Source organism: Oryza brachyantha, chromosome 11 (genome assembly GCF_000231095.2).
Source record: "Oryza brachyantha chromosome 11, ObraRS2, whole genome shotgun sequence".
Classification (NCBI taxonomy): domain Eukaryota; kingdom Viridiplantae; phylum Streptophyta; class Magnoliopsida; order Poales; family Poaceae; genus Oryza; species Oryza brachyantha.
Window position 1 is genome coordinate 12,975,898 of NC_023173.2, and position 24,386 is coordinate 13,000,283.

General features: G+C 41.4%; 3 protein-coding genes across 4 annotated transcripts; 2 read left to right on the forward strand and 1 right to left on the reverse strand.

The window, feature by feature from the left end:
• Positions 1-542: 542 nt before the first annotated feature.
• On the forward strand, positions 543-4,318 carry LOC102707074. Its single transcript, XM_006663429.3, has 3 exons — positions 543-1,124; positions 2,238-2,711; positions 3,463-4,318. The coding sequence occupies exons 1-3, from the start codon at positions 756-758 to the stop codon at positions 3,961-3,963; spliced, it is 1,344 nt and encodes a 447-aa protein (XP_006663492.2). The 5' UTR covers positions 543-755; the 3' UTR covers positions 3,964-4,318.
• Positions 4,319-14,474: 10,156 nt separating this feature from the next.
• LOC102701033 (nudix hydrolase 13, mitochondrial-like) lies at positions 14,475-18,135 on the forward strand. 2 transcript variants are annotated; one of them, XM_006662905.3, is made up of 6 exons: positions 14,475-14,817; positions 14,975-15,114; positions 15,419-15,545; positions 15,941-16,024; positions 17,347-17,496; positions 17,601-18,135. In XM_006662905.3, the coding sequence occupies exons 1-6, from the start codon at positions 14,776-14,778 to the stop codon at positions 17,814-17,816; spliced, it is 759 nt and encodes a 252-aa protein (XP_006662968.1). In that variant the 5' UTR covers positions 14,475-14,775; the 3' UTR covers positions 17,817-18,135. The 2 variants fall into 2 exon arrangements, with proteins under 2 accessions (XP_006662968.1, XP_040384665.1); XM_040528731.1 differs by lacking the exon at positions 14,475-14,817 and having other exon boundaries at positions 14,909-15,114.
• A 61-nt stretch (positions 18,136-18,196) lies between these two features.
• On the reverse strand, positions 18,197-21,012 carry LOC102707352 (scarecrow-like protein 34). The gene has a single exon (XM_040528730.1). The coding sequence runs from the start codon at positions 20,858-20,860 to the stop codon at positions 18,746-18,748; it is 2,115 nt and encodes a 704-aa protein (XP_040384664.1). The 5' UTR covers positions 20,861-21,012; the 3' UTR covers positions 18,197-18,745.
• Between the last annotated feature and the right edge of the window lie 3,374 nt (positions 21,013-24,386).

Consider the following 24,386-nt stretch of genomic DNA (forward strand, 5'->3'; position numbering starts at 1 on the left):
CGCATTTGGTACATTTGGTTAACCTTAGCTTTTACAGATAGGGTACTGGTTTTTATAGTTCCAGACTCCCCTTTACAATACCGTAATTCCCATAGGTGGTTACTCATATAGTCTAAGGACACAACATAACGTCTTCAGCTCTTTTGGACCACTTTGTCAACTGTCCTAAATACTTAAGTGCACTTGAGTGTTGGTCTTCAGGCATCTAGTAAGAATATGACCGGGAGTCGTCACTAACAAGCTTTTTCGTGTCTTATTCGACAAGCTTTCTCCTAACTTGTCGAGTCTTTCCTGGAGAGATCTTGCTATCTTGACTCAAAAGACACCTATGTGGCACTCAACACACATAACACCCATGGTTCTATGGCACTCTCAAGACACATTGCTTCAATATGCCACCAAGACATATTGCTTTAGCATGCAATCGAGACAAAATACCTTAGCTGCCGAGGCAAATTGTCTTAACATGCTATTAAGCCAACTTGTCTCATCTTGCTACCGGGACATAATATTTTGACATGTCTCCGGAGCATATTCGGACGAATAGGTAAAGGGGCACTGTACCAACAAAGTTCATGCAAAGAAAAAAAAAAGCAAAGAACAAGAACATAATTTCTGGGATTCTTTTCACCTCATTTCCAAACCCAAAAGGCAGCAAAAGGCTAGTGAGAGAGAGAGAGCATCACCGGAGGAGGAGAGAGCGCGGCGACACCGGCAGAGCGCGAGATGCGAGGTGAGGCCGGCCGGAGAGGGCGATGAGCAGCGCCGGAGGAACCGCCTCCACCACCTCCACCTACGCGGAGAGCGTCGCCTCCTGCCCCGCCCCCACCCACCTCATGTCCCGGGCGCCTCCGCCTCCGCCGCCGCCGGCGCATGCCGCTGTGAGGCGGCAGCTCGACTTCGCCGGCGGCGGCGAGCTCGATGACGACGAGGACGACGACTTCCTCTTCCGCGCTGCGGAGGAGACGGAGCGGAGGCACTTCGAGGCCAAGCGCCGCGCTCCCGCACCGCCGCCGCCCGAGGCCCCGGCTTTCCTCGAGAGGCAGTGCATCTGCGGCCGCGGAGCCTGCATTGTGGAGGAGAGGGAGTCGCGGCGGTGGGTGTACGTCTGCCCGTCGACGCCGGTGAGCTTTCCCCTCTCCAAAGATCATTTCTTTGCCCCCCCCCCCCCCTCTTCCCAATGTTTTACTTCATGTGGATGAAAAAAAATACAGTTCTTGTGGGTGTGTGTTGTGTCTTTGGGTGGCTTGCTTGGGATGAAACACGGTTGATGCAAAGGGATTTTGCTTTGTTCTACTTTCATGTTAAAAAAAATTGGCTTGACAGAAGTTCAAGATCAAATGTAAGGAAATTTGCTAAACTTTCTGTACAGTGTTTCCTTTCTTGGCTGTTTTGTTCTTTCTTTCTCTTGCTTCTATTGTGCCGTGGGGTTTACTATCTGAGCGACAGTGTGAGGAATGGTTGATCATCGTGGGAGAATGTTGGGCTTATTTTTGGCAACAACCCGTAGCTTTCAGGTGATATTGGATGACCGATTTAATGATTGGACATAAGCTATGGTCTGCTACTGACATGCTGCCGGTCAGATTTCGCCAATTACCTTAGAACTGTGAAATTGGAATGTAAATTTAGAGGACTTTGTGTACACCTTTTCATGTAGATTATAGTTAGTAGTACTTATATATTTTGCTTTACAGTTTTGCAGGTTTGTATATCTGTAAATGTCGCATGAATCACGTCCGTGGAGCGTCGGTTGCTATTGTTTAGAAGTGCTAGTTACTTTCCAGTATTTATGTTCATGCTTCTCATTATTTAAGCAGTATTGTTAACCTCGCACTAGTAAATTCGTCTAATTCCTCGTGCATCTCTTCTGCCGGTGACATTTGTAATTTAATACTCAGTCCCTAATCAAGGATGAGAATCTGTAATTACTTGTGCATCTCCTTTGCCGGTAGTCTCTGACCAACACTATTTTGTTGTGCACCTGTTCCCATTTTCTCTGGAAATAGATAAATTTTGGATTGCGTACATTTAGATATAGTTCTGAAGGAGAATAGAAGACTATTTTTTGTATGGAACCATGTTTTTTTATGTGTGTGCTTTCGTAAGTATGCAATTTTTACATTGAAGTGCCTAATGTAGTATACCAATTTGATAGTTCAGGTTGGTCTCTGGGCAATGAGCTTTCAATGTAAAAGATGTATATGTAAAGCTAATAGTAGTTTTACTTGTTTCAGAAATGCAGATATTCTGTTTGGTGTGAAGAAGCTGATCTTTGTCCAAATCCACAGCCTGCTTTTATAAGCCTTCCTAAGCCATATCCCCGCGTTTTTAACAGCCCATGTAGTCCTGGTGTGTTTAACAGTCGTAGTAATCAATTAGCTGGTGCTACAACTCCTACACCAAGCAATCATCATATTTTTAACAGATCATGTAGTCCTGGTGTGTTTAAAAGTCCTAGCAATCATTTAGCTGGTGCTACAACTCCTACACCAAGCAATCCCCAAGATTTTAATGGTCCAAGAAACCCTCATGTATTCAACTATCCTAGAAATTCTCGTGTATCTAACAGTCCAAGTAATCATCAAGCTGGTGCTACACCTCCAGTTAATGCTAGATCGATTAATAAACCAACTTGCTATTGTGGGGCTGGAAAATGCATCAAGACATCAATAAAAGGGCAAAAGTACTATGTGTGTTGTATAAAGAAGGTAATGTTTTTGTTAATTCTGTTCTTTCAATGGTTTCTCTTGAAATAAATTTGTGCACCATGGTCAATTATGTTCAGTCATGCTGTTGCATTATGCAACGTATTTCAGCTATTGTTAGCATATTGTTTCTTCTGTGAGTTTTAGTTTGTATTAGTACTTAAAAAATCAACCTAATAAATTTTTGGAAAAGCTTACAGCATTTGAATGGATCTTAAATAAGTATATCATAAGTTCCAATCTCTTAAAACGTTTGAGAACTAACCTCAAGTAAAAATATATTTGATGCTGAGAGAACTAACCTCACTCTCCCAACGTCAAACAAATTTGACCGGAAGGTGTAATTTGCACTAGACATCAATCTACAAATAACCTTATTATTGGAGAGATGAGAATTTTATGGTAGTAACATATAGTGCAAACAGAAGTAATACATAGCAATATATATTCCAATGCAAATTGTACACATAATATCCTATAATTAAATATTTTCCTGTCAAATTCCTATTTTTAAACAATAAATTTCTCATGCGGTCCTTGTTTAAATTGTTGCTCTGTTTAAAAAGGTTTTACCAATATTGGCATATTGAAGAGATGGTCATGGTTCATGGTTGTATTTTGCTGTTTACATGATTGATATTTATTATAGATAATGGATAACCCCATCCTTCATTTACATGATTATTATGAATTACTAATTGATATATCCATGAATTATTTATCCAAAAAAACAATTTTGTTTCCCATTTTTTAGGGACACGGTGCATGCTCTTACTGCGTCCTGGTCGATGGTTTTGTAGAAGAATCACCACAAACTAGAAACGACAATCAGGTGGACGATAACCATGGGAGGCACAGTCCAGTTAAAGTGGAAGGAAACAATGAAAATGGACCAACCAATCCTGATCAGCATGAATATGATGAGTGGCCGTTTGACATCATCAACAACGATGTTGTATGCAATGGTTTTATGGTAACTACTGAGCCTACACTGCGAGATGGTATAGTTGCCGGGAAATCGTCGAGTACACGGCATGAACCAAATGCTACGGTTGAAGTGAAAACACCAACAGAATCACCCATGCCGCCATCTCATGGTAGCGGCTGCTGCTTCCGATGTGGCGAAGACGGACACTGGTCCCCGAACTGCCCTAAGCCAGCTTCAAGTCCACTGAACTCACCTTGTTTTCACTGTGGCAAGCTTGGGCACTGGAGGAGTAATTGCCCTGCGCTGCATGACACAAGAGGATATTAAGACGGCATATGATGGTCTCTTTTGGCTGTAATGCAGGGAACCATAAGAAGCTAGGTCTCTGGATCAATGGCCTTGCCTACTGATTGACTTTGACAATGGCTGTCATGTAAACAGGTTTAGGGTTTAGGGTTTAGACTACAGCATTGGACACCTGGCAATGCTTGTGTTGTCTGTCAGCAAGAGGTGTGGGCTCCAACTATGTTTTGTGTATATTATGATCTGCTTGGTTAACTACTTGTGACAATCAGTGGCCCAGTATTAATTTAGGTCGTATTTAAGTATGGATTATGTATTTATGTTGTCTATAAAGCATTATGTATCTATATATACTTGTATGGAAACTTATTTGTTTAATGCTGCCAATCAGTTCTTTTTCGTTTTCAGTACGCATCACTTGATGCCAATAGATGATGAACTGGGAAGGTTCATGTGAGACCTTGTTTAGATTGTAAATTTTTTTTGCAAAAACATCACATCAAAACTTTAAGCATACATTTAAAGTATTAAACGTAGTCTAATTACAAAACAAATTTCAGATTCTGTCTAAAAACCATGAGACAATCTTTTGAGTCTAATTAATCCGTCATTAGCATATGTTGGTTGCTGTAACACTTATGGCTAATCACGTTCTAATTAGGTTTAAAAGATTCGTCTCACTATTTTCTCTATAACTGTATAATTAGTTTTAATGTTTATATATATTTAATGCTTTATTTAGATGTTCAAAAATTCGATGTGATATTTTTGGGAAAAGTTTTTTGAACTAAACAGACCTGAACCAACCACTGATGTCAATTCCTGACTCCTGAGCAATGTTGATTTTCCAAACATGCTGCTAACATTTTCGACAGTCAGGCTGGCATGAATCCAAACACGCTCCAAACGCTCATCTGATCTGATGATGATCTCATCTGCCTGGGCAATCCAGTAGGCGATCGGCTGCCGTTCTCTGAATTTTGGTGGCAGCCCCCCGTTCATTTCAGTCAGAAAACTGACATGTCCTTTTCCTCTCATGATCATCGCAGAGACTTGCAGAGAACACGACACCGATCCATCGATCTCGAATCCGATCGAGAAAACGCGTGAGCTGCTGCAGATTTTCTCCTCAGAGACCGGAGGGAAGTGAGGAACCTTCTCCGGTTTGACTCTGAACGAGACCCTGAATTTCTCTGTCTCGTCCTGCGTTGTCCTCTCTGCTATGATATGATATCGACTGTCCATTGGCATTATCTGTGTGTGGTCTCCATGGTACGGCCAGTGCTGAGATGGGTACACCGTTGAACGCATGCAGTCAGCATGCATGTTAATATGTTACAGCTGGCCGCATATGGTTTGAGGAATATATTTATGCTTCTAGGCCAATTTTTAACATTAAATTTGAGAAATTACATATAAAAGATTTATCACCACAAATTGATCTAGCGGTAAAACTACAACGGCAAAATAATCTAAGCAAAACCCCATAGAAACGATGACGGGTACTTAAATATATATGATTAGGGATGTCCTAATTTTATCTCTATGGGAGTATATTGGATGCTATTATAGATGATTCGTGTTATATATGGTTCTTTGTTATGGAGTGTGTGGTATGAAATGGATCTGCGTAATGTCCAAATTAACCATGAGGATCGAAAGTTTGTTGGCTACGGATGAGAGAAAATTTTGTGCGCTTCTCTCTCTTTCAAAAGGTATTGTTGTCTACAATGTTAAGCACGTATATAGGTGATTTACCTTACTGAATGTTGAGCTTGCAAATATGAACTAGAATACAATGGGTTAGTCAAAGATGCCAAATTTACTGAACTTTATCTTGCTCCAATACTTTCACTGCTGATAGCTTCAATCAATCAACCAAGTTGACTACAGTACCAAATCTACAGAGAGTGCAAAAATGCGTTAGCTCAGATACTTGGGGTGATTGTTTGCCTTTTTAAGGCAAATGTCATATTTGCAAACGAAAAATAAATTATTAATAAAACTTTTATATATGTGTTTTTTGTGATCTAAAATTATAGATAGTGTGAATGTCCTAACCGATAAGAGGGGTGATTTTTTATCTTTATATGAAAAAGACCAAATGTCATATTTGTAAATGAAAAATAATTTATGAACAAAAATTTTATATGCATATTCTTAGCGATCTAAAAGGCAAGGCCATAAAATCATCTTTGGTGAAAAAAAAATCTCGAAATCAACTCCAAATTTAAGGATAAAAATTTAAATTTTGGCTTATATGCATAAGCAGAAGCGGAAAGATAAGGTGATGTAATCTTGACGATTGAGACCTAGAAAGAGAACAATATATGTTTAATCTTTACGGCCAACATAAGGGTGCGTTCGGTAGTAGAACCTTCCTCTCTTACACGGAAAACATGTGGTTTATTAGCGTATGATTAATTAAGTGTTAGCCAATATAAAAAATATATTATTATATTTTTTAGTAATTTATAAAACATATTGTCTATTAGTTTGGAAAGCGTGCATGTGGAGAACCATATAGTAAAAGATGGAAGCCATGACTGCCAAATGCACCCTCAGAATGTACATGAACCAGTCATTTGTTATTTTGTTACATATTAGGCATCTTAAGTCTTTCTAACTTTTTTAAAGTTTAATCAAGTTAGAAATATATAGTAGCATTTACAACACAAATATATTATAAAAAGATATATTCAATGGTAGATTCAATGCAATTAATATGATGTTGTAAAGGCTGTAGTGTTCTTCTATTAACTTATCAAACTAGAAAAGTTTTGACTTAGTACAAACCTAACAACTTATAGTATGAAATTCAAGGAATGCAAGGCAATATGAACAATCAATACTCTAAAGGAGATAACTTGGAAAAGTTTGAGAACTTAAATAACATCAATAAATAAACCCTGATACTCCCTCGGTTTCATAATGTAAAACTTTCTAGCATTGCTAGATTAATATGGATGCTAATGAATCTAGACATATATATATATTTAGGCAAGACTAGAAAGTCTTACGATATAGCCCTAAACTTTTTTAGAAACTATGACTAGATGTTGAAGTTCAAGTCTCTATATAATGATGCAAAATTGCACATGTGTGCACCACTACCATGTGTTTCCTTTTTATACCTTGTCCTCATCAATCACAACATGTACTACTATATGCAATATATTTGCATGGCACAACAATACATTTGCTTAAATAAGCTAATTAGCACTATTGGTCATATTTTTGGGCACCTTGGTATTCTTTTTTGCATGGGGTCATCACACAAAGCTAATTAAGTACCAAGCCGGCGTGATCAATGACTTGCATGTAGAAAATGGGTTCGCACACGTGCGGTCGTTTCCACACGTGCGGTCGTTGCCACCACACTTTCAATTTGTTTTGTAGCGACAGTGCTTGCAATTTGCTCAAGGGAAGTATAGTGCGTCCAATTCGCAAAGCTATCTACTCCTATACTTTACAAATTAAAACGGACTCATTCTTTGTGGGGCCCACCTGGTAGAGGGTCTGTAAATTAATTAAAGATTAATTGAAGGACCAGACACATCGATAGCAGCTTCTTCTTCTTCTTCTTGGGATCTTTTGCTCCCCTCTAGAATGGTATAAAACCATAAATGCAAGCAGATTAAATAGACCAGGTTCATGCTACCGTGATAACCGCGCTCTCTGCCGTGACGCGGTAGCGATATATGGTGATAGGACTAGAGATGGCAACGGAGAATTCACCATCGGGTTTTACGTCCTCATACCCGTCACCGCGAGTTAGAGTTTTTTCCGTCACCGTCCCTGCGAATTGCAACGGGTAAAGAATTTTTGTATACCCGTGCGATTGCAACCGGTAAAGAATTTTTCTATACCCGTCCTCGCACGGGGAATTAATCCCCATAGGTTCTCCGTCCCCTCTTAAAAAATATAGTAACTCATATATATATATAATCCATATTTTATATCAATATAAATAAACATATATTCATTAATCTATATTATAAAGTATAAGATTATTATTTATTGAATATAATTATGAGAAAAATAAAGTTAAAACTCATATATGTCTATTAATTGGGTCTCCACGGAGAACGGGACGATGTACTAAGGACCATACCCACATCCGTGAGACCCAACGGGGACATGTTTTTCTCCATTTAATTCCCCGTGGGAAATCAATTAGAACTATCCTCATCCACTAATATAAGAATTCTCCATGAGAAAACAGGTAACGGGGCCATTAACATATCTTGGTAGGACCATATGAATTTAAACTGAATTCAAAAAATTTGAGGAAATCTATATATATATGGGGGGTAGAGAATAATTTGTACTGATGTTTGATAAAAAAAATTATATTTGAACACAATTTAATTAGATATGTAGTTTATATATATATATATATATGGTTACAATAGTTTTTAAGGTAATAATTTTTTTAGTGTATACGATCGTATGAAAATTTTTTAAATGAAGAAGTTATTTTTGGATGTGAATGATTTGTGTAATGGACAGTTGGACACTGCTATATTTAGGTGGTGTTTGGGAAGGGACTTATTTTTAGTCTCCCATCGAATGTTGGACCGTTTATTATAAATAGTAAACATAGACTATTAATAAAACTTATCCCTAATCTTGGACTAATCCGCGAGACGAATCTATTAAGCTTAATTAATTCATAATTAGCCTATGTGATGCTACAGTAAACATGCTCTAATTATGGATTAATTAGGCTTAAAAAATTCGTCTCGTGGATTACCACTCATTTATGAAATTAGTTTTTTATTAGTATATATTTAATACTTCAAATTAGTGTTCAAACATCCGATATGACATGGGGCTAAAAAGTTTAGCCTCATCTAAACAACCCCCTTAAACTATTGTTTTGTATGTATTATGAATTGTACCATGGACACTATCTTATTTTTTTGTACGTCCTACTATTTATTGCGGTGTCAACATATATTTGGAATATCACTTGAGGTGTACGATAAATTATCAATTGTCATTTATATATCTGCTCTAATCTTCTGAATTTAATAAAGATCATGCCAAAATTTTATTTTTTTTCCAAAAATATGTCCTAACTGTCAGAACTATAGCTAACTATTAATTTCATTTTTTTCTTACAATTTTATAGTTTTTCAGATTTTTTTAACAATTTTTACCTTTGGTTTATACTAGCCACAGTTTTCGATAGAGACATTACAGTTTTAACCACTTATCACACAGCTTTAACCACTTATCGTGTGGTTTTGACAAAAAAAAACCACAGTAACCATCTAATTTGAATTCAAAAATTCAAATATGAATTTGTTACGGTATCCGCAGTTTTTACGGTTATCACGCGATAATCGTGCCTTCGTAGGAGGAGCTCCGCCGGCAACGTCAACCCTAATTAGACCAGGTTGGACCGATAAACCGTGCCTTTTGGTGGTTCATCAGTAGGGTACTTCTGTTAATTAAAAGTATAAAAGAGTATTAGGTTTCATTACAAAGAAGCTATGACAATAACAATTCCTTTATTAAGATATATTTTTCATAACATAAAATTGTTGTGATTAGATACGTGTTCAAAAGTACTTATTTATGGTTATGCATTTTTATTAAAATATGATATCGTAATATATAGTGCAAAGTATTGTCAAAACCTTGTTCTATGGAAACCTATAAATACGTACGTATTGTATTAATTATTTTAACGAGGGAGTGTAAATCTATAATTGACTGAGTATCCTAATTAACTATCAACTCTAAGCTGACAGGAGTCAAGTAGACGTTTAATTATCGTCGATGATCAATAGCATGTATAACTCATAATTAGCAAAAGGTCAGAATGTTAATTATAGAGTAGTTTCATATATATGTTGTCCCATAATTAAGTTGTTGTTAGTATCTATTGCTGTCCCATCGAAGTTAATTAGGAAATTAATAAATTCACATAAATGGCATAATCAGAGCACGTGTAATAATATAAAGAAACCAAGAAATATAATCGAATATTAAGCATGTCTCTTTCATAATGAACTATAGAATCACATTTTAGTAATTAGTAATGATGTAACCTGTACATATATGTAGAAAAATAAGAGCAATACCGTGTAAAAATGGATGCAAAGTCAAGAAAAATTCTTACAAAATTTTATACTATGGTTATGATCATGACGTTAAGAAAATAACATGCATGTAATTAAAGTTAAACTAAAAATGTTTCCAGTGTGTATAAAGAATGTGCCAATTATATGTATTTTCCTGTGTGACCTATATATGTAGATGCATGTGTGCCCGGCCAATAGTATTCTTCGAAAAAAAATAGGGCACTAGCTAGCGCTAGGGTTTGTAGTTTTATTTTGCATATTTACGCCAGGAGCACCAAAAATTTTTATATCTTGGAAATTTCAAAATATTGTTTTCTGATTCTTGTTTGAAATTTGAACAAATTTTACTAAATATGAAAATTTGGGCCAAATTCCAAAATTTTTTGAAATTTCTGACTGAAATTCCAAGCACGTGCTACCACGAGGTTATAATTATGAGTAATATGGCCGGCCAGAGTTTATATAGCTAACTAGAGTAGGAGTCTCACTTTTTTTTCCATATTAGGTAGGCCATATATAATAATATTTGAGCAGCCCTCTTTAAAACATATTATTAATCATATTATTATTGTGGATTATATACGTGATTGCAGTAATAAATTAAATATCTGGATAAATAAACTTAAAAATAGCTTAGAACAAGTAGTCTGAGCAATGTAGTAGAAGAAAGTTCTTTATGAAATAACATGCTCTATTTTAGAGGTGTGGAGCAATAACCATCACAATAATTTGGTGCAGCGTGTCCCTGTCTTCCAAAATATAAGTATAAAAGAAAATTAAAAAATATCATTGACAAACATCTAAGTCCAACAAATATCATTGACGAATATGAGTTTTAAAAAATGCTATCGTACAAACGAATTTATCTGAGAAATATGATCGCCGTTAGGTTCCATCTAATTCCACCTAAAAATGTCTATATATTTACACAATGGATGGACCAATTGAAAAAACAGTGTCTTAGTCTCTAAAGCACTGCTCACCCACACGAGATCGATGGATAATGACTGTTCCAACACACACACACTGCCCTCTACCTCTGATTGACCAACCCAAGAGGAAGCCCTAATAAATTATCTTTTATCAGAGAAGGCAAAAGTGAAATTAACCTACTATCCTTTTCTAAATGCAACATATATATAGAGCCAAATTAAAAAATAAGGGGGGGGGGGGGGCGGGAGAAAGGTGTGGCTCAGGAGATGTCGTTGAACCGGTCTAAACGCACGAAATTTCTCACCAAGTCTATCCTCCTCCGTTCCGTGTGACACATCGCCATGGCTGGCCACTAGCTACACCATGTCTCTCTTCTCATGCAGTCAAAGCATGCACACATTGAACAAGACGACGATCCACGATCTAGCTTACCTAGGCCATGTTCAGCAACGGTGTAAGTCGCAAAAAAACGTATTAATATACTAGTATATATTAATTAATTATTAATTATAAAAATAAAAATATAGATTAATTTGTTTTTTAATGTAACTTTCTAATTGAAATTTTTTGTAAAAAATATACCGTGTAATTGGAAAGCGTGTGTGTAGAAAAAGAGAATCTGGCTAACTTACCGTCACGAATAAACACGGCCCTAGCTAGCTAGGGAGAGAGAGATGATGATGATGATTACTGCAAACCAATGGCAGAGCTAGAGGGTGATCCCGGTACCTAAAAAAAATCTCAGCATAATGCATAGAATATATATATATATATATATATATATATATAAAATAAATGTAAGACAAAAATATTATGTATTACTAACATATAAAATGAGCTTTTCATTAACTTTGTATTTCTGTTATATTTACTATATGTTATAATTATGACAATTAAAAATATTATGTAAGTTGGACCACCCAAAATAAAAAATCTGGATACGCACTGCTGCAAGCTAATTGATTGATTAATTGATCACTGGATATGGATGATGATGGTGGTAGTGGTGCATAATGTGTAGGAAACCATCAAAAAAACTGCCGTTTTGGAGAGTAGTTGCCAATTTGCAGCAGCTAGCCACAAAAGCTCCTACTAAGAAACCGTCCCCATCTTCTCCATGCACACTTTGAAGAAATGAGGAGGAAGAAGAAGTTAGGTTATCGATTTTGCCCCTCGCGAAGTTGCAATTTTCACGGGTGATTTGATATGATTGTTTTGATTTTCTAAAGGGTGGCTTTTTGGAAAGAAATTACATGTAGAATAACAAGATGAATAGAAATTGATTAACTTAGATACAACAAAAGCAGTGTGACAAAGACACTGAGAAATGCAAATAAAGAGCAGAGATATGATTTTAGTTATATGATTGCAGCATCTTTATAGCGACTAATTAAAATGTAGGAAAATGTGCTTTCACAATATCTATGATGAATGGAGTTTTGGAAGAAAAAGAACTCCCATAATTTACAATAACCATACTTTTCAAACTGCTAAACAACATGTTTTTTAAAAAAAAATCTATGTTTAAAAGTTGCTTTAAAATTATATTGATCACTTATAAAGTTTGCAATAGTTAATACTTAGTTTAACATTCAGTAATAGGATACCTTGTTTTGCATGATTTTCTTTTTTTTTTCACTCACTCTCAGACTCACCCTAAACATATTCAAACATTCCATATTTGGAATTGTAGCACAGTACGATCAATAAATAATCAGGACGAGATTTGGTCCAGATTTTAAATGTTGTAATTATTTGTGATAGATGAATAATTTCTGGTAATTATTAAATGGTTGAATGGTGGAACAGATGAATGATTTGTGATGATTATTCAACGATACCAACAAATGAATTAACTGTTATATAGTTGAAAAGTTGGAGATTCAAAACAATACTCTATGAATCCATATATATATATAGAGAGAGAGAGAGGTGTTTGGTAAAAATCACTCCAATTAGGAGCTCGGAAAGTGTGTTCATTAATCTATTTGTACATTCCTTAAAAAAGAATGGGCATGTATCTCCTGTGATGAATGAGAAAAACTGTGGGTTGTTTTTTATATAAAAAGGTTTTAAATAGTGCTTATTCATGGTATTATTCACGACCATTGTGGTACCATGGTTTTCGGAGTTATTTTGTTGAACCTCTAACATGATACTCCCTCCATTTTTAAGCATATACATGGTGTTGTTAGCTTTTGGACATAATCTTTAATCATTCATCTTGTTCAAAAGTTTATTGCAAATATGAAAAATTTAAGTCATGCTTAAAATATCTTTAATGTTAAAACAATTCATAATAAAATAAATGATATAGTGCTTTTAATAATACGAGTGGTTGAACACTATATCCAAAAAGCAATTACGTCATATATTAGGGCCGTGTTCGGCTGGTGAGGGTAAGATAACTTATCCCTAGCACGAAAAACATAGTAATAGATTAGTACATGATTAATTAATTATTAATTATTAAAAATTTATAAAATAGATTAATATGATTTTTTTAAACAACTTTCCTATAGAAAATTTTTGTAAAAAATACACCGTTAGTAGTTTGAGAAGCGTATGCATGGAAAACGAAAGGATAAGTTATCTTACCTGGGGGCAAACGAACGGGGGCTAGCACATATGTCTTGACTCATAAAAACACTGTAAAAGAGAGAGCTTATAATAGGAACATGTATGATCCTTCCAGGAAGATTGGTAAAAAAAACAATGCATGGGATGTGGATTGTGGAGGTGCTGATGAAGGTGTGGAGTCATTTCCCAGCCGTTAAAAATAAACAAAGCTCAGAGATAACTCTCTATTTACTTAGCACTAAGACCTAGAGATGCTTGAGTAGGAAAAGGTTACACACAGGAAAAATAGTGGACAGCCTTTGAATGTTTTCTTTATAGAATGACCCTTCCATGACTTGCATCTCTTGTCACTGCATGATTTAATATATACTTTTAAGTTGTCCCTAGCAAATTAGCTAGTGTGTGACAACTCCTGCAAAGCTTTTCACCCAATTTGTGATGTGGTCTACTAATAATTAATACAGTACTACTACTGCCCCTCAAATATTATTATATGCAGGAATCCACATAACCAGAAGAATATGATATATTCTGTCAAACCTATGTACTATTCACCTAACAATTTGCACTGCACACTAGCTGAAATGACTGCCCATTATATATCAAACAAAATAATCCCTAGATATAACATAAACAAGCTACTAACTTTTAACCTACAAATGCAAAAAAAGAAGCCTTTTAACTACAAGAGGTCCCTTTTCGTTCATTGATGACGGTCTCCTAGAAAAGATGGTTTGGTTGACACAAAAAGAAAATACAAGCAACCCATTGACCAGATGAAGAAGAAAAAAAAAAGGCAACAGAGCGATCCATGAGAGAATTACCAAAATGTTAGGGAGTTCAATGCAAATTAGCCCTAAAAAAACTTTCCATCCTCTCCTTATAAATAGCCCCAAGAGCCACAAGATGCAAGAAGCCCATCTCTGGGTACCCTGTGTATATAACTCCATTGATTGGATCAAATTCAAAGCTACCTTAGCTTTGATTGCCATAAAAGAGATAGGAGGATTAGATTCTGAGAGCATTGGGTTCCCAATCAAATTGGGTGCACCTAGTAGCTCTTGCCAGATACCATATCTCTCCAAGTCGATCTGAAGCCTCTTGGATCGATTGCATTAGAGGCAAGTGAACTTGATGCAAAGGAAGAGATTCTTCAGGCCAGTGGCATGCAGCTGGGAGAAGCTTGTGGCATCAGGGAGGACACCAGTTGCTGCTGCTGCTTGGTGTTATGAGGAAGAGTTGGAGTTGTTCTTGGATTTGTCCACTTGAGGTCAGCCCACGAATCTCTATCTTGTTCTAGCTCCTCTCTGGTATTTATATATATATAGATAGATCTTCAGTTAACCAACTCATGAAGCTCTTGTAGATTGTGTATGTACCTACCAATTAGGCTATGGTCATATGACCTAAATTTGTGGTACACACAGGTTATTGTTCAGATAAGGAAGCTGTTCTTCTCGAGCAAGGGAAAGATGGCGCCGTCATCGCCGCCGGCGATGAACATGGGTTGCGCGAGGCAGGGACGTCTCCGGCAGCGCTACGAAGGATGCTATCGCCTTGTTTCTGGGTAAGTTCTTGAGTAAACTTTAAGCCAGCCAGCTCTTCTATGTCATGCATAACTTGTACACATTTCTAGGAGATAACAAACTGCAAATTAAGTAGCTAGTTCCCTCTCTTGTCTCCAGCACTTCCATGTAGTCATCACATGAAATCACATGCTAGTTAAGATGTTTAGAAGGCCAAGAAATTAAGAGAAGCATAACATGATTTAGATAAGTATAGGGAACAGTTGCATTATTACAGAAGGATACTGGTATCTAGACAGTGTTATTCAGTTTGTGATCTTGATCCTTTTCCCTCTCCATACGTAGATGCATCCCTTACATGATCAAGGAGGATGGAGAAAACAGCAGCTCCCATGACGATCACCATGTGCTGGACAGGGTGCAGGTGCTCATGATCTCGACGCCGAAGCGAAGCGATCTCATCTTCCCAAAGGTGAGACCCCAACCAGCACAAGAGCAATTTTATGGTTTTTAAAAAGGTACCAGGAGATACTAAATTTTCAATATAAAATTTTGATACCTCTTAGTACCTAGCTACTAGAAACTAGAAAGTACCAAATTTTACACTAAAACTTTCGATACGTACTAAGGACTGTAAAATTACTCCTAGCAGAAACACAGCCATACATATGGTGATCATCATGTGCAAATTAAAAGCACAGGCCCAATCATTCATTCATCCAAAAAGGATTCTGAATAATTTTGCCTTTTTAAGTTCCAAGAAACAGCCATGGCCAAAGAGAAAGAAACAAAAAAGAGAAAAGCTTTGCCTGCTTGTTTGCTTGATGGTGGCATGGATGCTCATGTGGCGTCCATCTGCGTGTGCAGGGTGGATGGGAGGACGACGAGAGCATCGACGAAGCTGCCTGCAGAGAGGCCTTCGAGGAAGCAGGCGTCAGGGGCGTTCTAAGTGTAGGTGACCCCATCTCTGAATTAATCTGCTCATGATGTGTCATTTACACATAAACAATTGCAAATTTAGTTGTTAATTAGTCAGCCCTTTTCTGAGGCCTAGTTGATCACTTAGGCGCGTTCGGCTTGAGAGGATAAGTTAACTTATTCTTGGCACGGAAAACATAGTAATAGATTAGTACATAATTAATTAATTATTAAAAAATATATAATAGATTAATATGATTTTTAAAACAATTTTTCTATAGAAAATTTTTACAAAATCATTTAATAGTTTGCAAAACGTGCGCACGAAAAACGAAGGGCATAAGTGAACTTACGGGTGGCAACGAACGCTGCCTGCGGCCTTAGTTGGTGGTAGGGGGGTGTTCAGGATAAAATAATATATGCATGATATGGAGCATGTTTGGATTTATGTTCCTTTGTTAGTTAGTGTGTGGCTTTTTTCTTCTTTTGTTGTTCCCCTTGGATAGATTTTGGCAGGATGAGTAGTCACACTCATGGATGTGCCCCTTTTGGCTGTGAATTGTGATAGATATATATAGAATGGTCAATGTTAAGTGGCTATATGCTAGAAAAAAAAATTCAGAAAAGTACAGCTATGAACAAGATATAACTGTTGCTCTCAAAGTCTCAAGTGATTGCTCTTTTGACAACAAGCAACAAGAGCAACTAGAAAAGAAAATGATATGAGAGAAAAAAATAGAGTTAATATCTCCAAAGCAATGTGTGATGGGTACTAAGCTAGTACTCCTTCCCTGTCTTTTTCTTTTGTTGTTTCTAGCGGTATTAGTACCAACAACAAATACACCAATCTGCTTGTTCTTGTTAGGTGGCCGGGAAGTCACTGCTGCTGCATAACTACCAGTCTACCGCTAATCAACTATCATAATCAAAATAAACACTGTATATATATTGATCAAACGTTTGATTTTTCTTTTTGTCAAACAAGCGCGTAATACATAGGAGCTAGAGGAGGAGGGCATGTATAAGATTTTTGACTTGCGTGCATGATTTCATATTACCATTCAACAGCAGTGACCATATTTGATCGATGCAATTAAAATTTTTAAATATTTGATCACTAGGCGGACCCCTCTATATAATATTATAATGCATTCTTATACATGATTTCCATGTGTTCAAATGTGAGCTTCCAACAGTGTCAAGAGACAGAGAAACTGCAATAAGTTTTCTCCTGGCTTTTTTATTTTTCATGTTAAAGTTTCAAACACATCGTTCAGATATGTCAAGATTCAGGAACAGAATTAACAGAGTCACCTAACATCTGAAAAAGAAAACCAAAAATGTGTTGAATTCAGAGGACGCCACTGGGAGAATGGATCTTCAAGAGCAAGAGCAAGCAGAACAGCTGCGGCCTGGAAGGGGCCTGCAAGGGCTTCATGTTCGCTCTCCAGGTGACAGAGCTTCTGGAGTCATGGCCTGAGCAGACCACCCATGGCAGGAGATGGGTGAGCTTTCAGTTCAACCCCTCCATGTTCAGGGGGGATCATCACCCTGATGATGATGGTGAGGAAGAAGCTCACCACAGTGTTCTTGTGCAAGAATTTTTCAGGTGCCGGTCGAGGAGGCGTACGGGCTCTGCAGGTATGACTGGATGCGAGAAGCCCTGGACAAGCTCAAGGAGCAGCTCCTGTGCGCCGGCGACGATGGCCTCTGCGCCCCCTCGCCGTCTTTGGTGGAGATGCCGGCGCCGGGCTCGTCGCCGCCGTCGTCAAGCCTGTACATGGTGATGCCGGCGGTGGCTGAAGGAGCTGTGGCGTTGTGCTGATGTTCCTCTTCCTGGCTCCTGCTGCTGATCATGCATCATGATGATGATGCTCCCTTGGAAGCAGAGAAACCTGAACTTGAACTTGCATGAGGCAAAAAGTTTCAGATGTTGAATGGTGATGGGTTCAGGCTCTTTCACCAATGAGATGTATTTATTCTGAAATCACCAAAGTGATGTCCAACCTAATAACTGTTCTTTAGTGCTGAGAACTAGTGGGAAGAAAGTAGCTAACCCCATCTTCTGGACTGAATGCAATTTTAACATTGTGACATGTTGATCAAAGTTTGTTTGAGAAATCTCTGGTGCCCCAAGAACAGAACTGATTTTTACATGAGTTCCTTAGGAAAATAAAAACTTGATTCAGCATGTTACATCTAAAATAATTACATGTAAAGGAGATCACCAGAAAGGGAAAATCATACAGACTTGCTTAGACACCTTTGGTAGCTGCACAGATCAGATCACTTACAGTCTTGCAGTTGCAGTCAATATGCAACCATACATGTGATGGAGGGCATACAAAACGAAGCACGGAAGTGATGACAAACCGAAAACTGACAACATAGCACGTATTTTTTTTTGATGAAACGGCTATTTTGAAAACAGTGAAAATCGAATCATAATATTGTTTCTACTCACACCAGTGGCACTCTGTACAACCTAGGAAAGAGTACGAAAATATCGAAAACCAGAACATCTTATAACATAAGACGAATGCGGATCGAGGTAATAAGCTCTTCAGTCTAACAAAAAATATCTCTAGGTACCGATATCTCACGGTACCAAATCATTTCTGATCGTTGGATCTAAGTGCACATCTTACTCATTAGATCCAATACTAGGAAACGATTTGTTGAACCGAAGCAAATCTCATAGGCTAATGACAAAGCAGGTGATTGGAGCGAAGTAAAAGATGGATTAAATCTTGATCATGAGCGAGCAACCCATGTGGACATGGCGTACAGTATCCGGCCCTTCCAGCCCTGCAGCAACCAGCGGTGGTCGACGTCGACGACGAAGTCCCGGTGATACAGCCTGCCGACCATGTCGCGGACGAGCCGGACGAGGCCCGGGTCCAGCGGCAGCTGCGCCAGCCCGCTCCGGCGGTTGCGCGCCTGCCACTGCCTGTACGTCTCCGGCCGGTCCACCCGGCCGGCGCCCTCGCAGGCGACGACGTTGAGCGCGCACCGCCCCAGGATGTCCCGCTCGATCAGCAGCCGCTCGCCGCTGCCGCGCGGGACGGTGGCGTCCAGCACGTCGAACTGCGCCGCGTAGAAGAAGAGCGCCTCCCTGAACCGCGTCGGGAAGGAGGGCGCGCCGTAGGTGCCGTTCACCACGCACTGGACGAACACCGCGGGGCCCATGGCGCGGATGTTGCCCAGCACCGCGTCGCGGGGGCTCGGGGTGTCTTCGCCTCCGTCGGGGCTCTCGTCGTGGAGGGTGTTGAGGTGGTGGAGGCAGTTCACGACGAGCACCTCCTCGGGGTCGACGGCGAGGTCGTCGCGGCGGACCGTCTCCCACCTGGCGGCGATGGCGTGGAACCTGAATGGCACGCCGAACTCGCGGGCGCAGCTGCTCAGCCGGCGCCCTGTCTCCTCGATTTCGCGGGCCGGCCGGAACCCCGGCTGGGGGAGGTCGATGCCGGTGATCCTCACCTCCGGCGGGCCGCCTTCCCTGGCCGCCAGCAGCTTGAACAGGCCTGGCCACTGGAACCCGTAGTGCACGCCGTAGTCGACGATGTGCAGCTTGCGCCTCCCCGCCGCGGCGCCGTAGATGGTCCTGTTGCTGAAGACGAAGCTCACCTTCTTGATGCAGCAGGCCGCGGTGAACAGCTTGTAGGCCCTGAGGAAGTCCACCGTCGACGTGCGCCTCGCCATGAGCGACTGGTACACCTGGCTCCCCGTGCCGGCCAGCCGCGCCTCCAGCCCCTCGGCGAAGAAGGACGCCAGGCGCTGCGTGGCGTCCCCTCGCACCGACGAGTGCTCCTTGATCTGCTTCAGCGTCTCGGCCGCGCCCCGCCGGTCGCCCGTCGCCACCGCCTGCGCGCAGTGGATGAGCATGGCGTGCAGGTCGACCACCGGAGCCTTCGCGCGCGCCTCCCTCCGGCCGCTGTTCCGGGTGTTCTTCTCGGCCTCGCTGTCCATGGCGATGCGCAGCTCCGTCATCCCCTTGATGAAGACCTCGTACTCGTCGAGCATAATTTCGTCGAACATCTCGCGCGCGGCTGCGGTGTCCTCCCGCCCTGGCAGCATCAGCTTGCTGCTCCTGCCCGTCTCAGCCTCCAGGTCGTCCTCGCCGTGCCTGTTCTTCTTCCGGCCGCCGCCGTCTCTTCCTCCGAATGTTCGCAGCGCTGTCTCATCCACCACAGGCTCCGTCTCCGTCTCCGGCCGCGCGCTGCCGTGGAAGCCGGCGAAGAGGGTGTCATTGGTGGGCAGGAACTTCTTGGCCTCCTCCCTTCCCTTGAGGAACGCCAGGTTGAACATCTCCACGCTGTCCCTGTCCGCGCCGGCGAACAGCAGCTTCGGGTCGGCGCCCACCTCCCCTTCGACGTCGGCGACGAGCAAGGTGTGGTGGTGGTGGTCGGGCTCGGGCAGGCCGGCGAGCGTGCCGGGGGGGTGTGCCGGGGATCGGAGCAGCTGGTACAGATCGACTGGGTTGTAGGGGCACGTGGCGCTGGCGGAGTCGTCGCTTGTGCTGTTGGTGGCGGCGCCGGAGTGGTCGTCGGAGGAGCTGCTCGTGTTGGTGTTGCTGGTGACGGCGACGGCGGAGGAGGAGACGTCGTCGAGAATCTGGGCGTAGGGCTGCTGGGCGTCGAGGAGGGCGGGGTGGTCGGGGTACTGGTAGAAGAACCTGTCGTCGATGTCTTCCTCCATGAGGATGCGGGAGATGAAGGGGAGGAGGAGGTCGTCGTTGCTGGGGTCGTCGTCGTCGGCGGCGGCGGCGGCGGCGTGCGGCGTCGGGGGCAGGTCGAGGAACAGCGAGGGGGAGAAGGGCTCGAGGTCGTCCGCCTGCGGCGGCGGCGGCACCACCGGTGCGGCGGCCATGGCGGCCTCAGCTGCAATCGAACTACGTACGTACGGAGACGCCGACGGCTCGGGAGTGTATGGGTAGGCCGTGCATGGATGGGTGTGGTGTTTTTGTGGCGCGAAAAGGTTTCAAGGAAGGCGGCGGCGGGAGGAAGACGCAACTGCCTCTCACTCGCCCGTCCCTTGAATTCTCTTCCGCCCTCTCGCTCTCGGATTAAAGATGTCATTATATCATTCCTATTACTGTTTGACATATGAGTATCCTCATTCGTCGGAACTCATATGTTAGTTACTGTAATTTCACTATCGTAACTGTAATTTCACTATCATAGTGGTATAAGATTCAAATCACTCCCTCTCCCTCTCTCAAAAAATCTTTCTGTATTCTTGCACACTCTTTTCCTTCTATGACCGCGTTCTTTGCCCCCCCTAAGTTAACTTATCTCCTTCGTTTTCCGCACGCACGCTTCCTAAACTACTAAACAATGTATTTTTTGTAAAAATTTTTCTTAGGAAAGTTGTTTTAAAAATCATATTAATCTATTTTATATTTTTTATTAATTAATCATGTACTAATCTATTAGTACGTTTTCCGTGCCAGAGATAAGTTATCTTACCCCTGCCTGCCGCACGCGGCCTATGTCTATGCCAAAATTTAAGGGACGCTACCCCACGGGATCCCGTTTTGAAAACGGGATGATACCGATGAGGTGTCAAACACGATATCGGTATCAGATCCGATGCTAGAAACACCATGATTCCGACGATGAATCAAACACGAATCTCATCGGTATCAGATCGATACTAGAAACAGAGTGATTCCGATGAGATATCAAACACATTACCTCATCGGTACTAAATCTAATACTAAAAACGGGATGATACCTCATCGGTATCAGATTTGATAGGTGATACCAGTGCGGTAACATCTGATACTCGGTTAGTATCACTCAAAAACTACCAAATCCTCCTCGTCGTCATCGCCGCCATTGTCGTCGTTAGTACCAGGTGATACTAGAGTGATAACAACTGATACTCGGCCAGAGGGATGGAGTGCATTGTCACCATCACCATTGTCACGAACTGTGTTAGTAGCAACCATGAACTGGGTTCGGCACCGACTAGTTCCACGACCGCGACGACTAGGAGCACGCCGCCATGGGCATCTTCTTCGGCACGCTGCTCGCCATCACCGTGCTCGTATACGTCCATGACCACGTCGACCGGAGCTAGGCCTATGACATATGTGCTAATGCCATGCTCGTCGCCATCACCATCTTCCTCTCCGACACCAGGAGGTACCGCTACAAGCGGAGCTCCAGGAGCCCCATCGTGCACATCCTCCAAGTAGTCGTCGCCGCCACTCGGAAGCGAGGGCTCAATAAGCCCCTGTCACGCCCAGACATTTACACCAAATTTCTAAACAATAGCATGTATTAAATCTCGGTTCAGGAATCAGCCCGAGTACACACTATGACAAATCAATACACAGTTCCACGACTTAAAAACAAATAAAAACAATTATCTATCGAAATGCAACGGAAAAGGAAAACAAACTAAACCATCAAATCTTCAGCTTCAGCTGGCGACGACGGCTCCACACCACAGGTATCCTCGACGGCGGATTGAACCTCACTTCAACCTTGGGAACAACCTTCTGAGTTCTGACTCAGGCTCTGACACTTACACTGGTGGGGGAAAAAATTAAGCAAGACTGAGTACAAACCACCGTACTCAACAAGTAACACCCAAGAGAGGGAGAATAATGAATGCAATAGGATATCAAGGATAGGCTAAGTTTAAATTTCACAAAAGCTGCAGTAAAACAGTAAAACAGGTAAATAAAATAGACTGAATAAAAGGAAAGTACTTGAAAATAACCACTCACTGTTCAACGTTACACCACGTTGCAACAGGCCCAAACCACTGTCCAGCGTTACACCACACTGCAACAGGGTCAACCCTCTGTCCAACGTTACACCACGTTGCGAAAGACCCAAACCACTGTCAACGTTACACCACATTGCGCAGGGTCAAACCAGTTCCAAGATTCATCAAGTTATTAAGGGTTTAAATAATCCCAGTGAATCTGTCAGTTTGCCCAATAACCGCGGGCACGACTATTCGAATAGTTTTACTCTGCAGAGGTGTATAACTTTACCCACAAGACATGACTCCCAAGCATGTTACCATGCCCCAACATATCACCACGATACCTCAGTACGAAAACCATGATAAGACCTTTCACCTAACCCTGCCTAAACAATGGCACCGCACTTTAGGTTTCACCCCCTCCTTTACACCAAGTCGGGCAGTCCTCTCTTGTGCCTTGGTGAATCCCGAAGTAGCATAGGCTTTCGTTACACCACGATTGCCCGTCCATACTCCATCACGCTCACCCTTGCCTTGGTACGTCGAATAGGGACAAGCTAGATTACGAGTCTCACCGTTGCCCACTCTGGCTTGTGGTTAGTACGTGTAAGACTTCCAGGGTTTCCCAAGAACCGGTCCTTAATTGCCATGGGCACAACTCTCAAAACCATACACCCACAGCCCACCATAAGCAATATTTTAGCTATATTAATCCACATCGGGAGATTAATAATGATCACAACCATTAAAGGTCTATCAAAGTCTAACAGTTAATTAAATAATAATTGGTGAGCTAGTTGAACTAAGCATGACTAAGCATCGCCTAATCCTAATTCTAGTCAAATCAATCCTGGGATAACAATAACAATGAGTGGGAATCAACGGATATATAAAGTTTCTTGCCTAATAGATAAATACAATAAATAGATTTGCATAAAACAATGCACGTTTGAATGTAAAGCGGGGAATTTATAAACATAGGTTCAATATAATCAAAGAAGGGTGCCGCTTGCCTTGCTTAGATCTACGAGAAACTTCGACGACGACTTCAAGAACGAACGGCGCTGCGACGGGGTCAAAACCTACGATAAACAAGGCAAAACAAGCAAAAACAGACTATAAAACTACTGAAACCGAGAAAGAAACTATTTTTAATGGATTCTTGGCATTCTTCTGGACTTAATGAAACTTGAATGGACCTAAACGGAGACTAGATGAATTAGCTATGAATTTTAGAAGATTAACTGTGTTTTTAAACTAAACAGAAAACCTTACTGATTTATTGCGCAATTATTGGAGGAGCTAACGTTAGCATGAGAGGATAGAGGAAATGCTGACGGACGAGACCCACTGGTCCGTGAGACAAGAGGGGAAGAGGGGCTGACAAGGGGGCCCACGGGGAGAGAGAAAGAGAGATGAAGGGAGCTGATGGAGCGGGCCCCACTTGGCGGAGAGAGGGGAGGGAAGGACTGACGGGCCTGGCCCACTTGACAGCGGGAGAGAGCAGAGGAGGGAGGGGGAGAGGTGAGCTCTGGCCGCGTGGCACGGGCGAGCGGTTATCGCCGGTGGCAGTGGCCAGCGGGTGGCGGCGCGGCGGCAGCGGGCGACAGTGACGACCGGCCGACCGGCGGCGACGGCCGACGGTGCCAAGTGGCGAGCGGTGGCGCAGCGC

What these genes read in the sequence shown, in the direction of transcription:
- LOC102707074 (XM_006663429.3), top strand. Translation starts at nt 756, where the DNA reads ATGAGCAGCGCCGGAGGAACCGCCTCCACCACCTCCACCTACGCGGAG. An exon ending in ACGTCTGCCCGTCGACGCCG is followed by an intron (nt 1,125 to 2,237) that starts GTGAGCTTTCCC and finishes TACTTGTTTCAG; the next exon opens with AAATGCAGATATTCTGTTTG. An exon ending in ATGTGTGTTGTATAAAGAAG is followed by an intron (nt 2,712 to 3,462) that starts GTAATGTTTTTG and finishes CCCATTTTTTAG; the next exon opens with GGACACGGTGCATGCTCTTA.
- LOC102701033 (XM_040528731.1), top strand. Translation starts at nt 14,921, where the DNA reads ATGTACCTACCAATTAGGCTATGGTCATATGACCTAAATTTGTGGTAC. An exon ending in GCGATCTCATCTTCCCAAAG is followed by an intron (nt 15,546 to 15,940) that starts GTGAGACCCCAA and finishes CTGCGTGTGCAG; the next exon opens with GGTGGATGGGAGGACGACGA. An exon ending in CCACCCATGGCAGGAGATGG is followed by an intron (nt 17,497 to 17,600) that starts GTGAGCTTTCAG and finishes AGAATTTTTCAG; the next exon opens with GTGCCGGTCGAGGAGGCGTA.
- LOC102707352 (XM_040528730.1), bottom strand. Translation starts at nt 20,860, where the DNA reads ATGGCCGCCGCACCGGTGGTGCCGCCGCCGCCGCAGGCGGACGACCTC.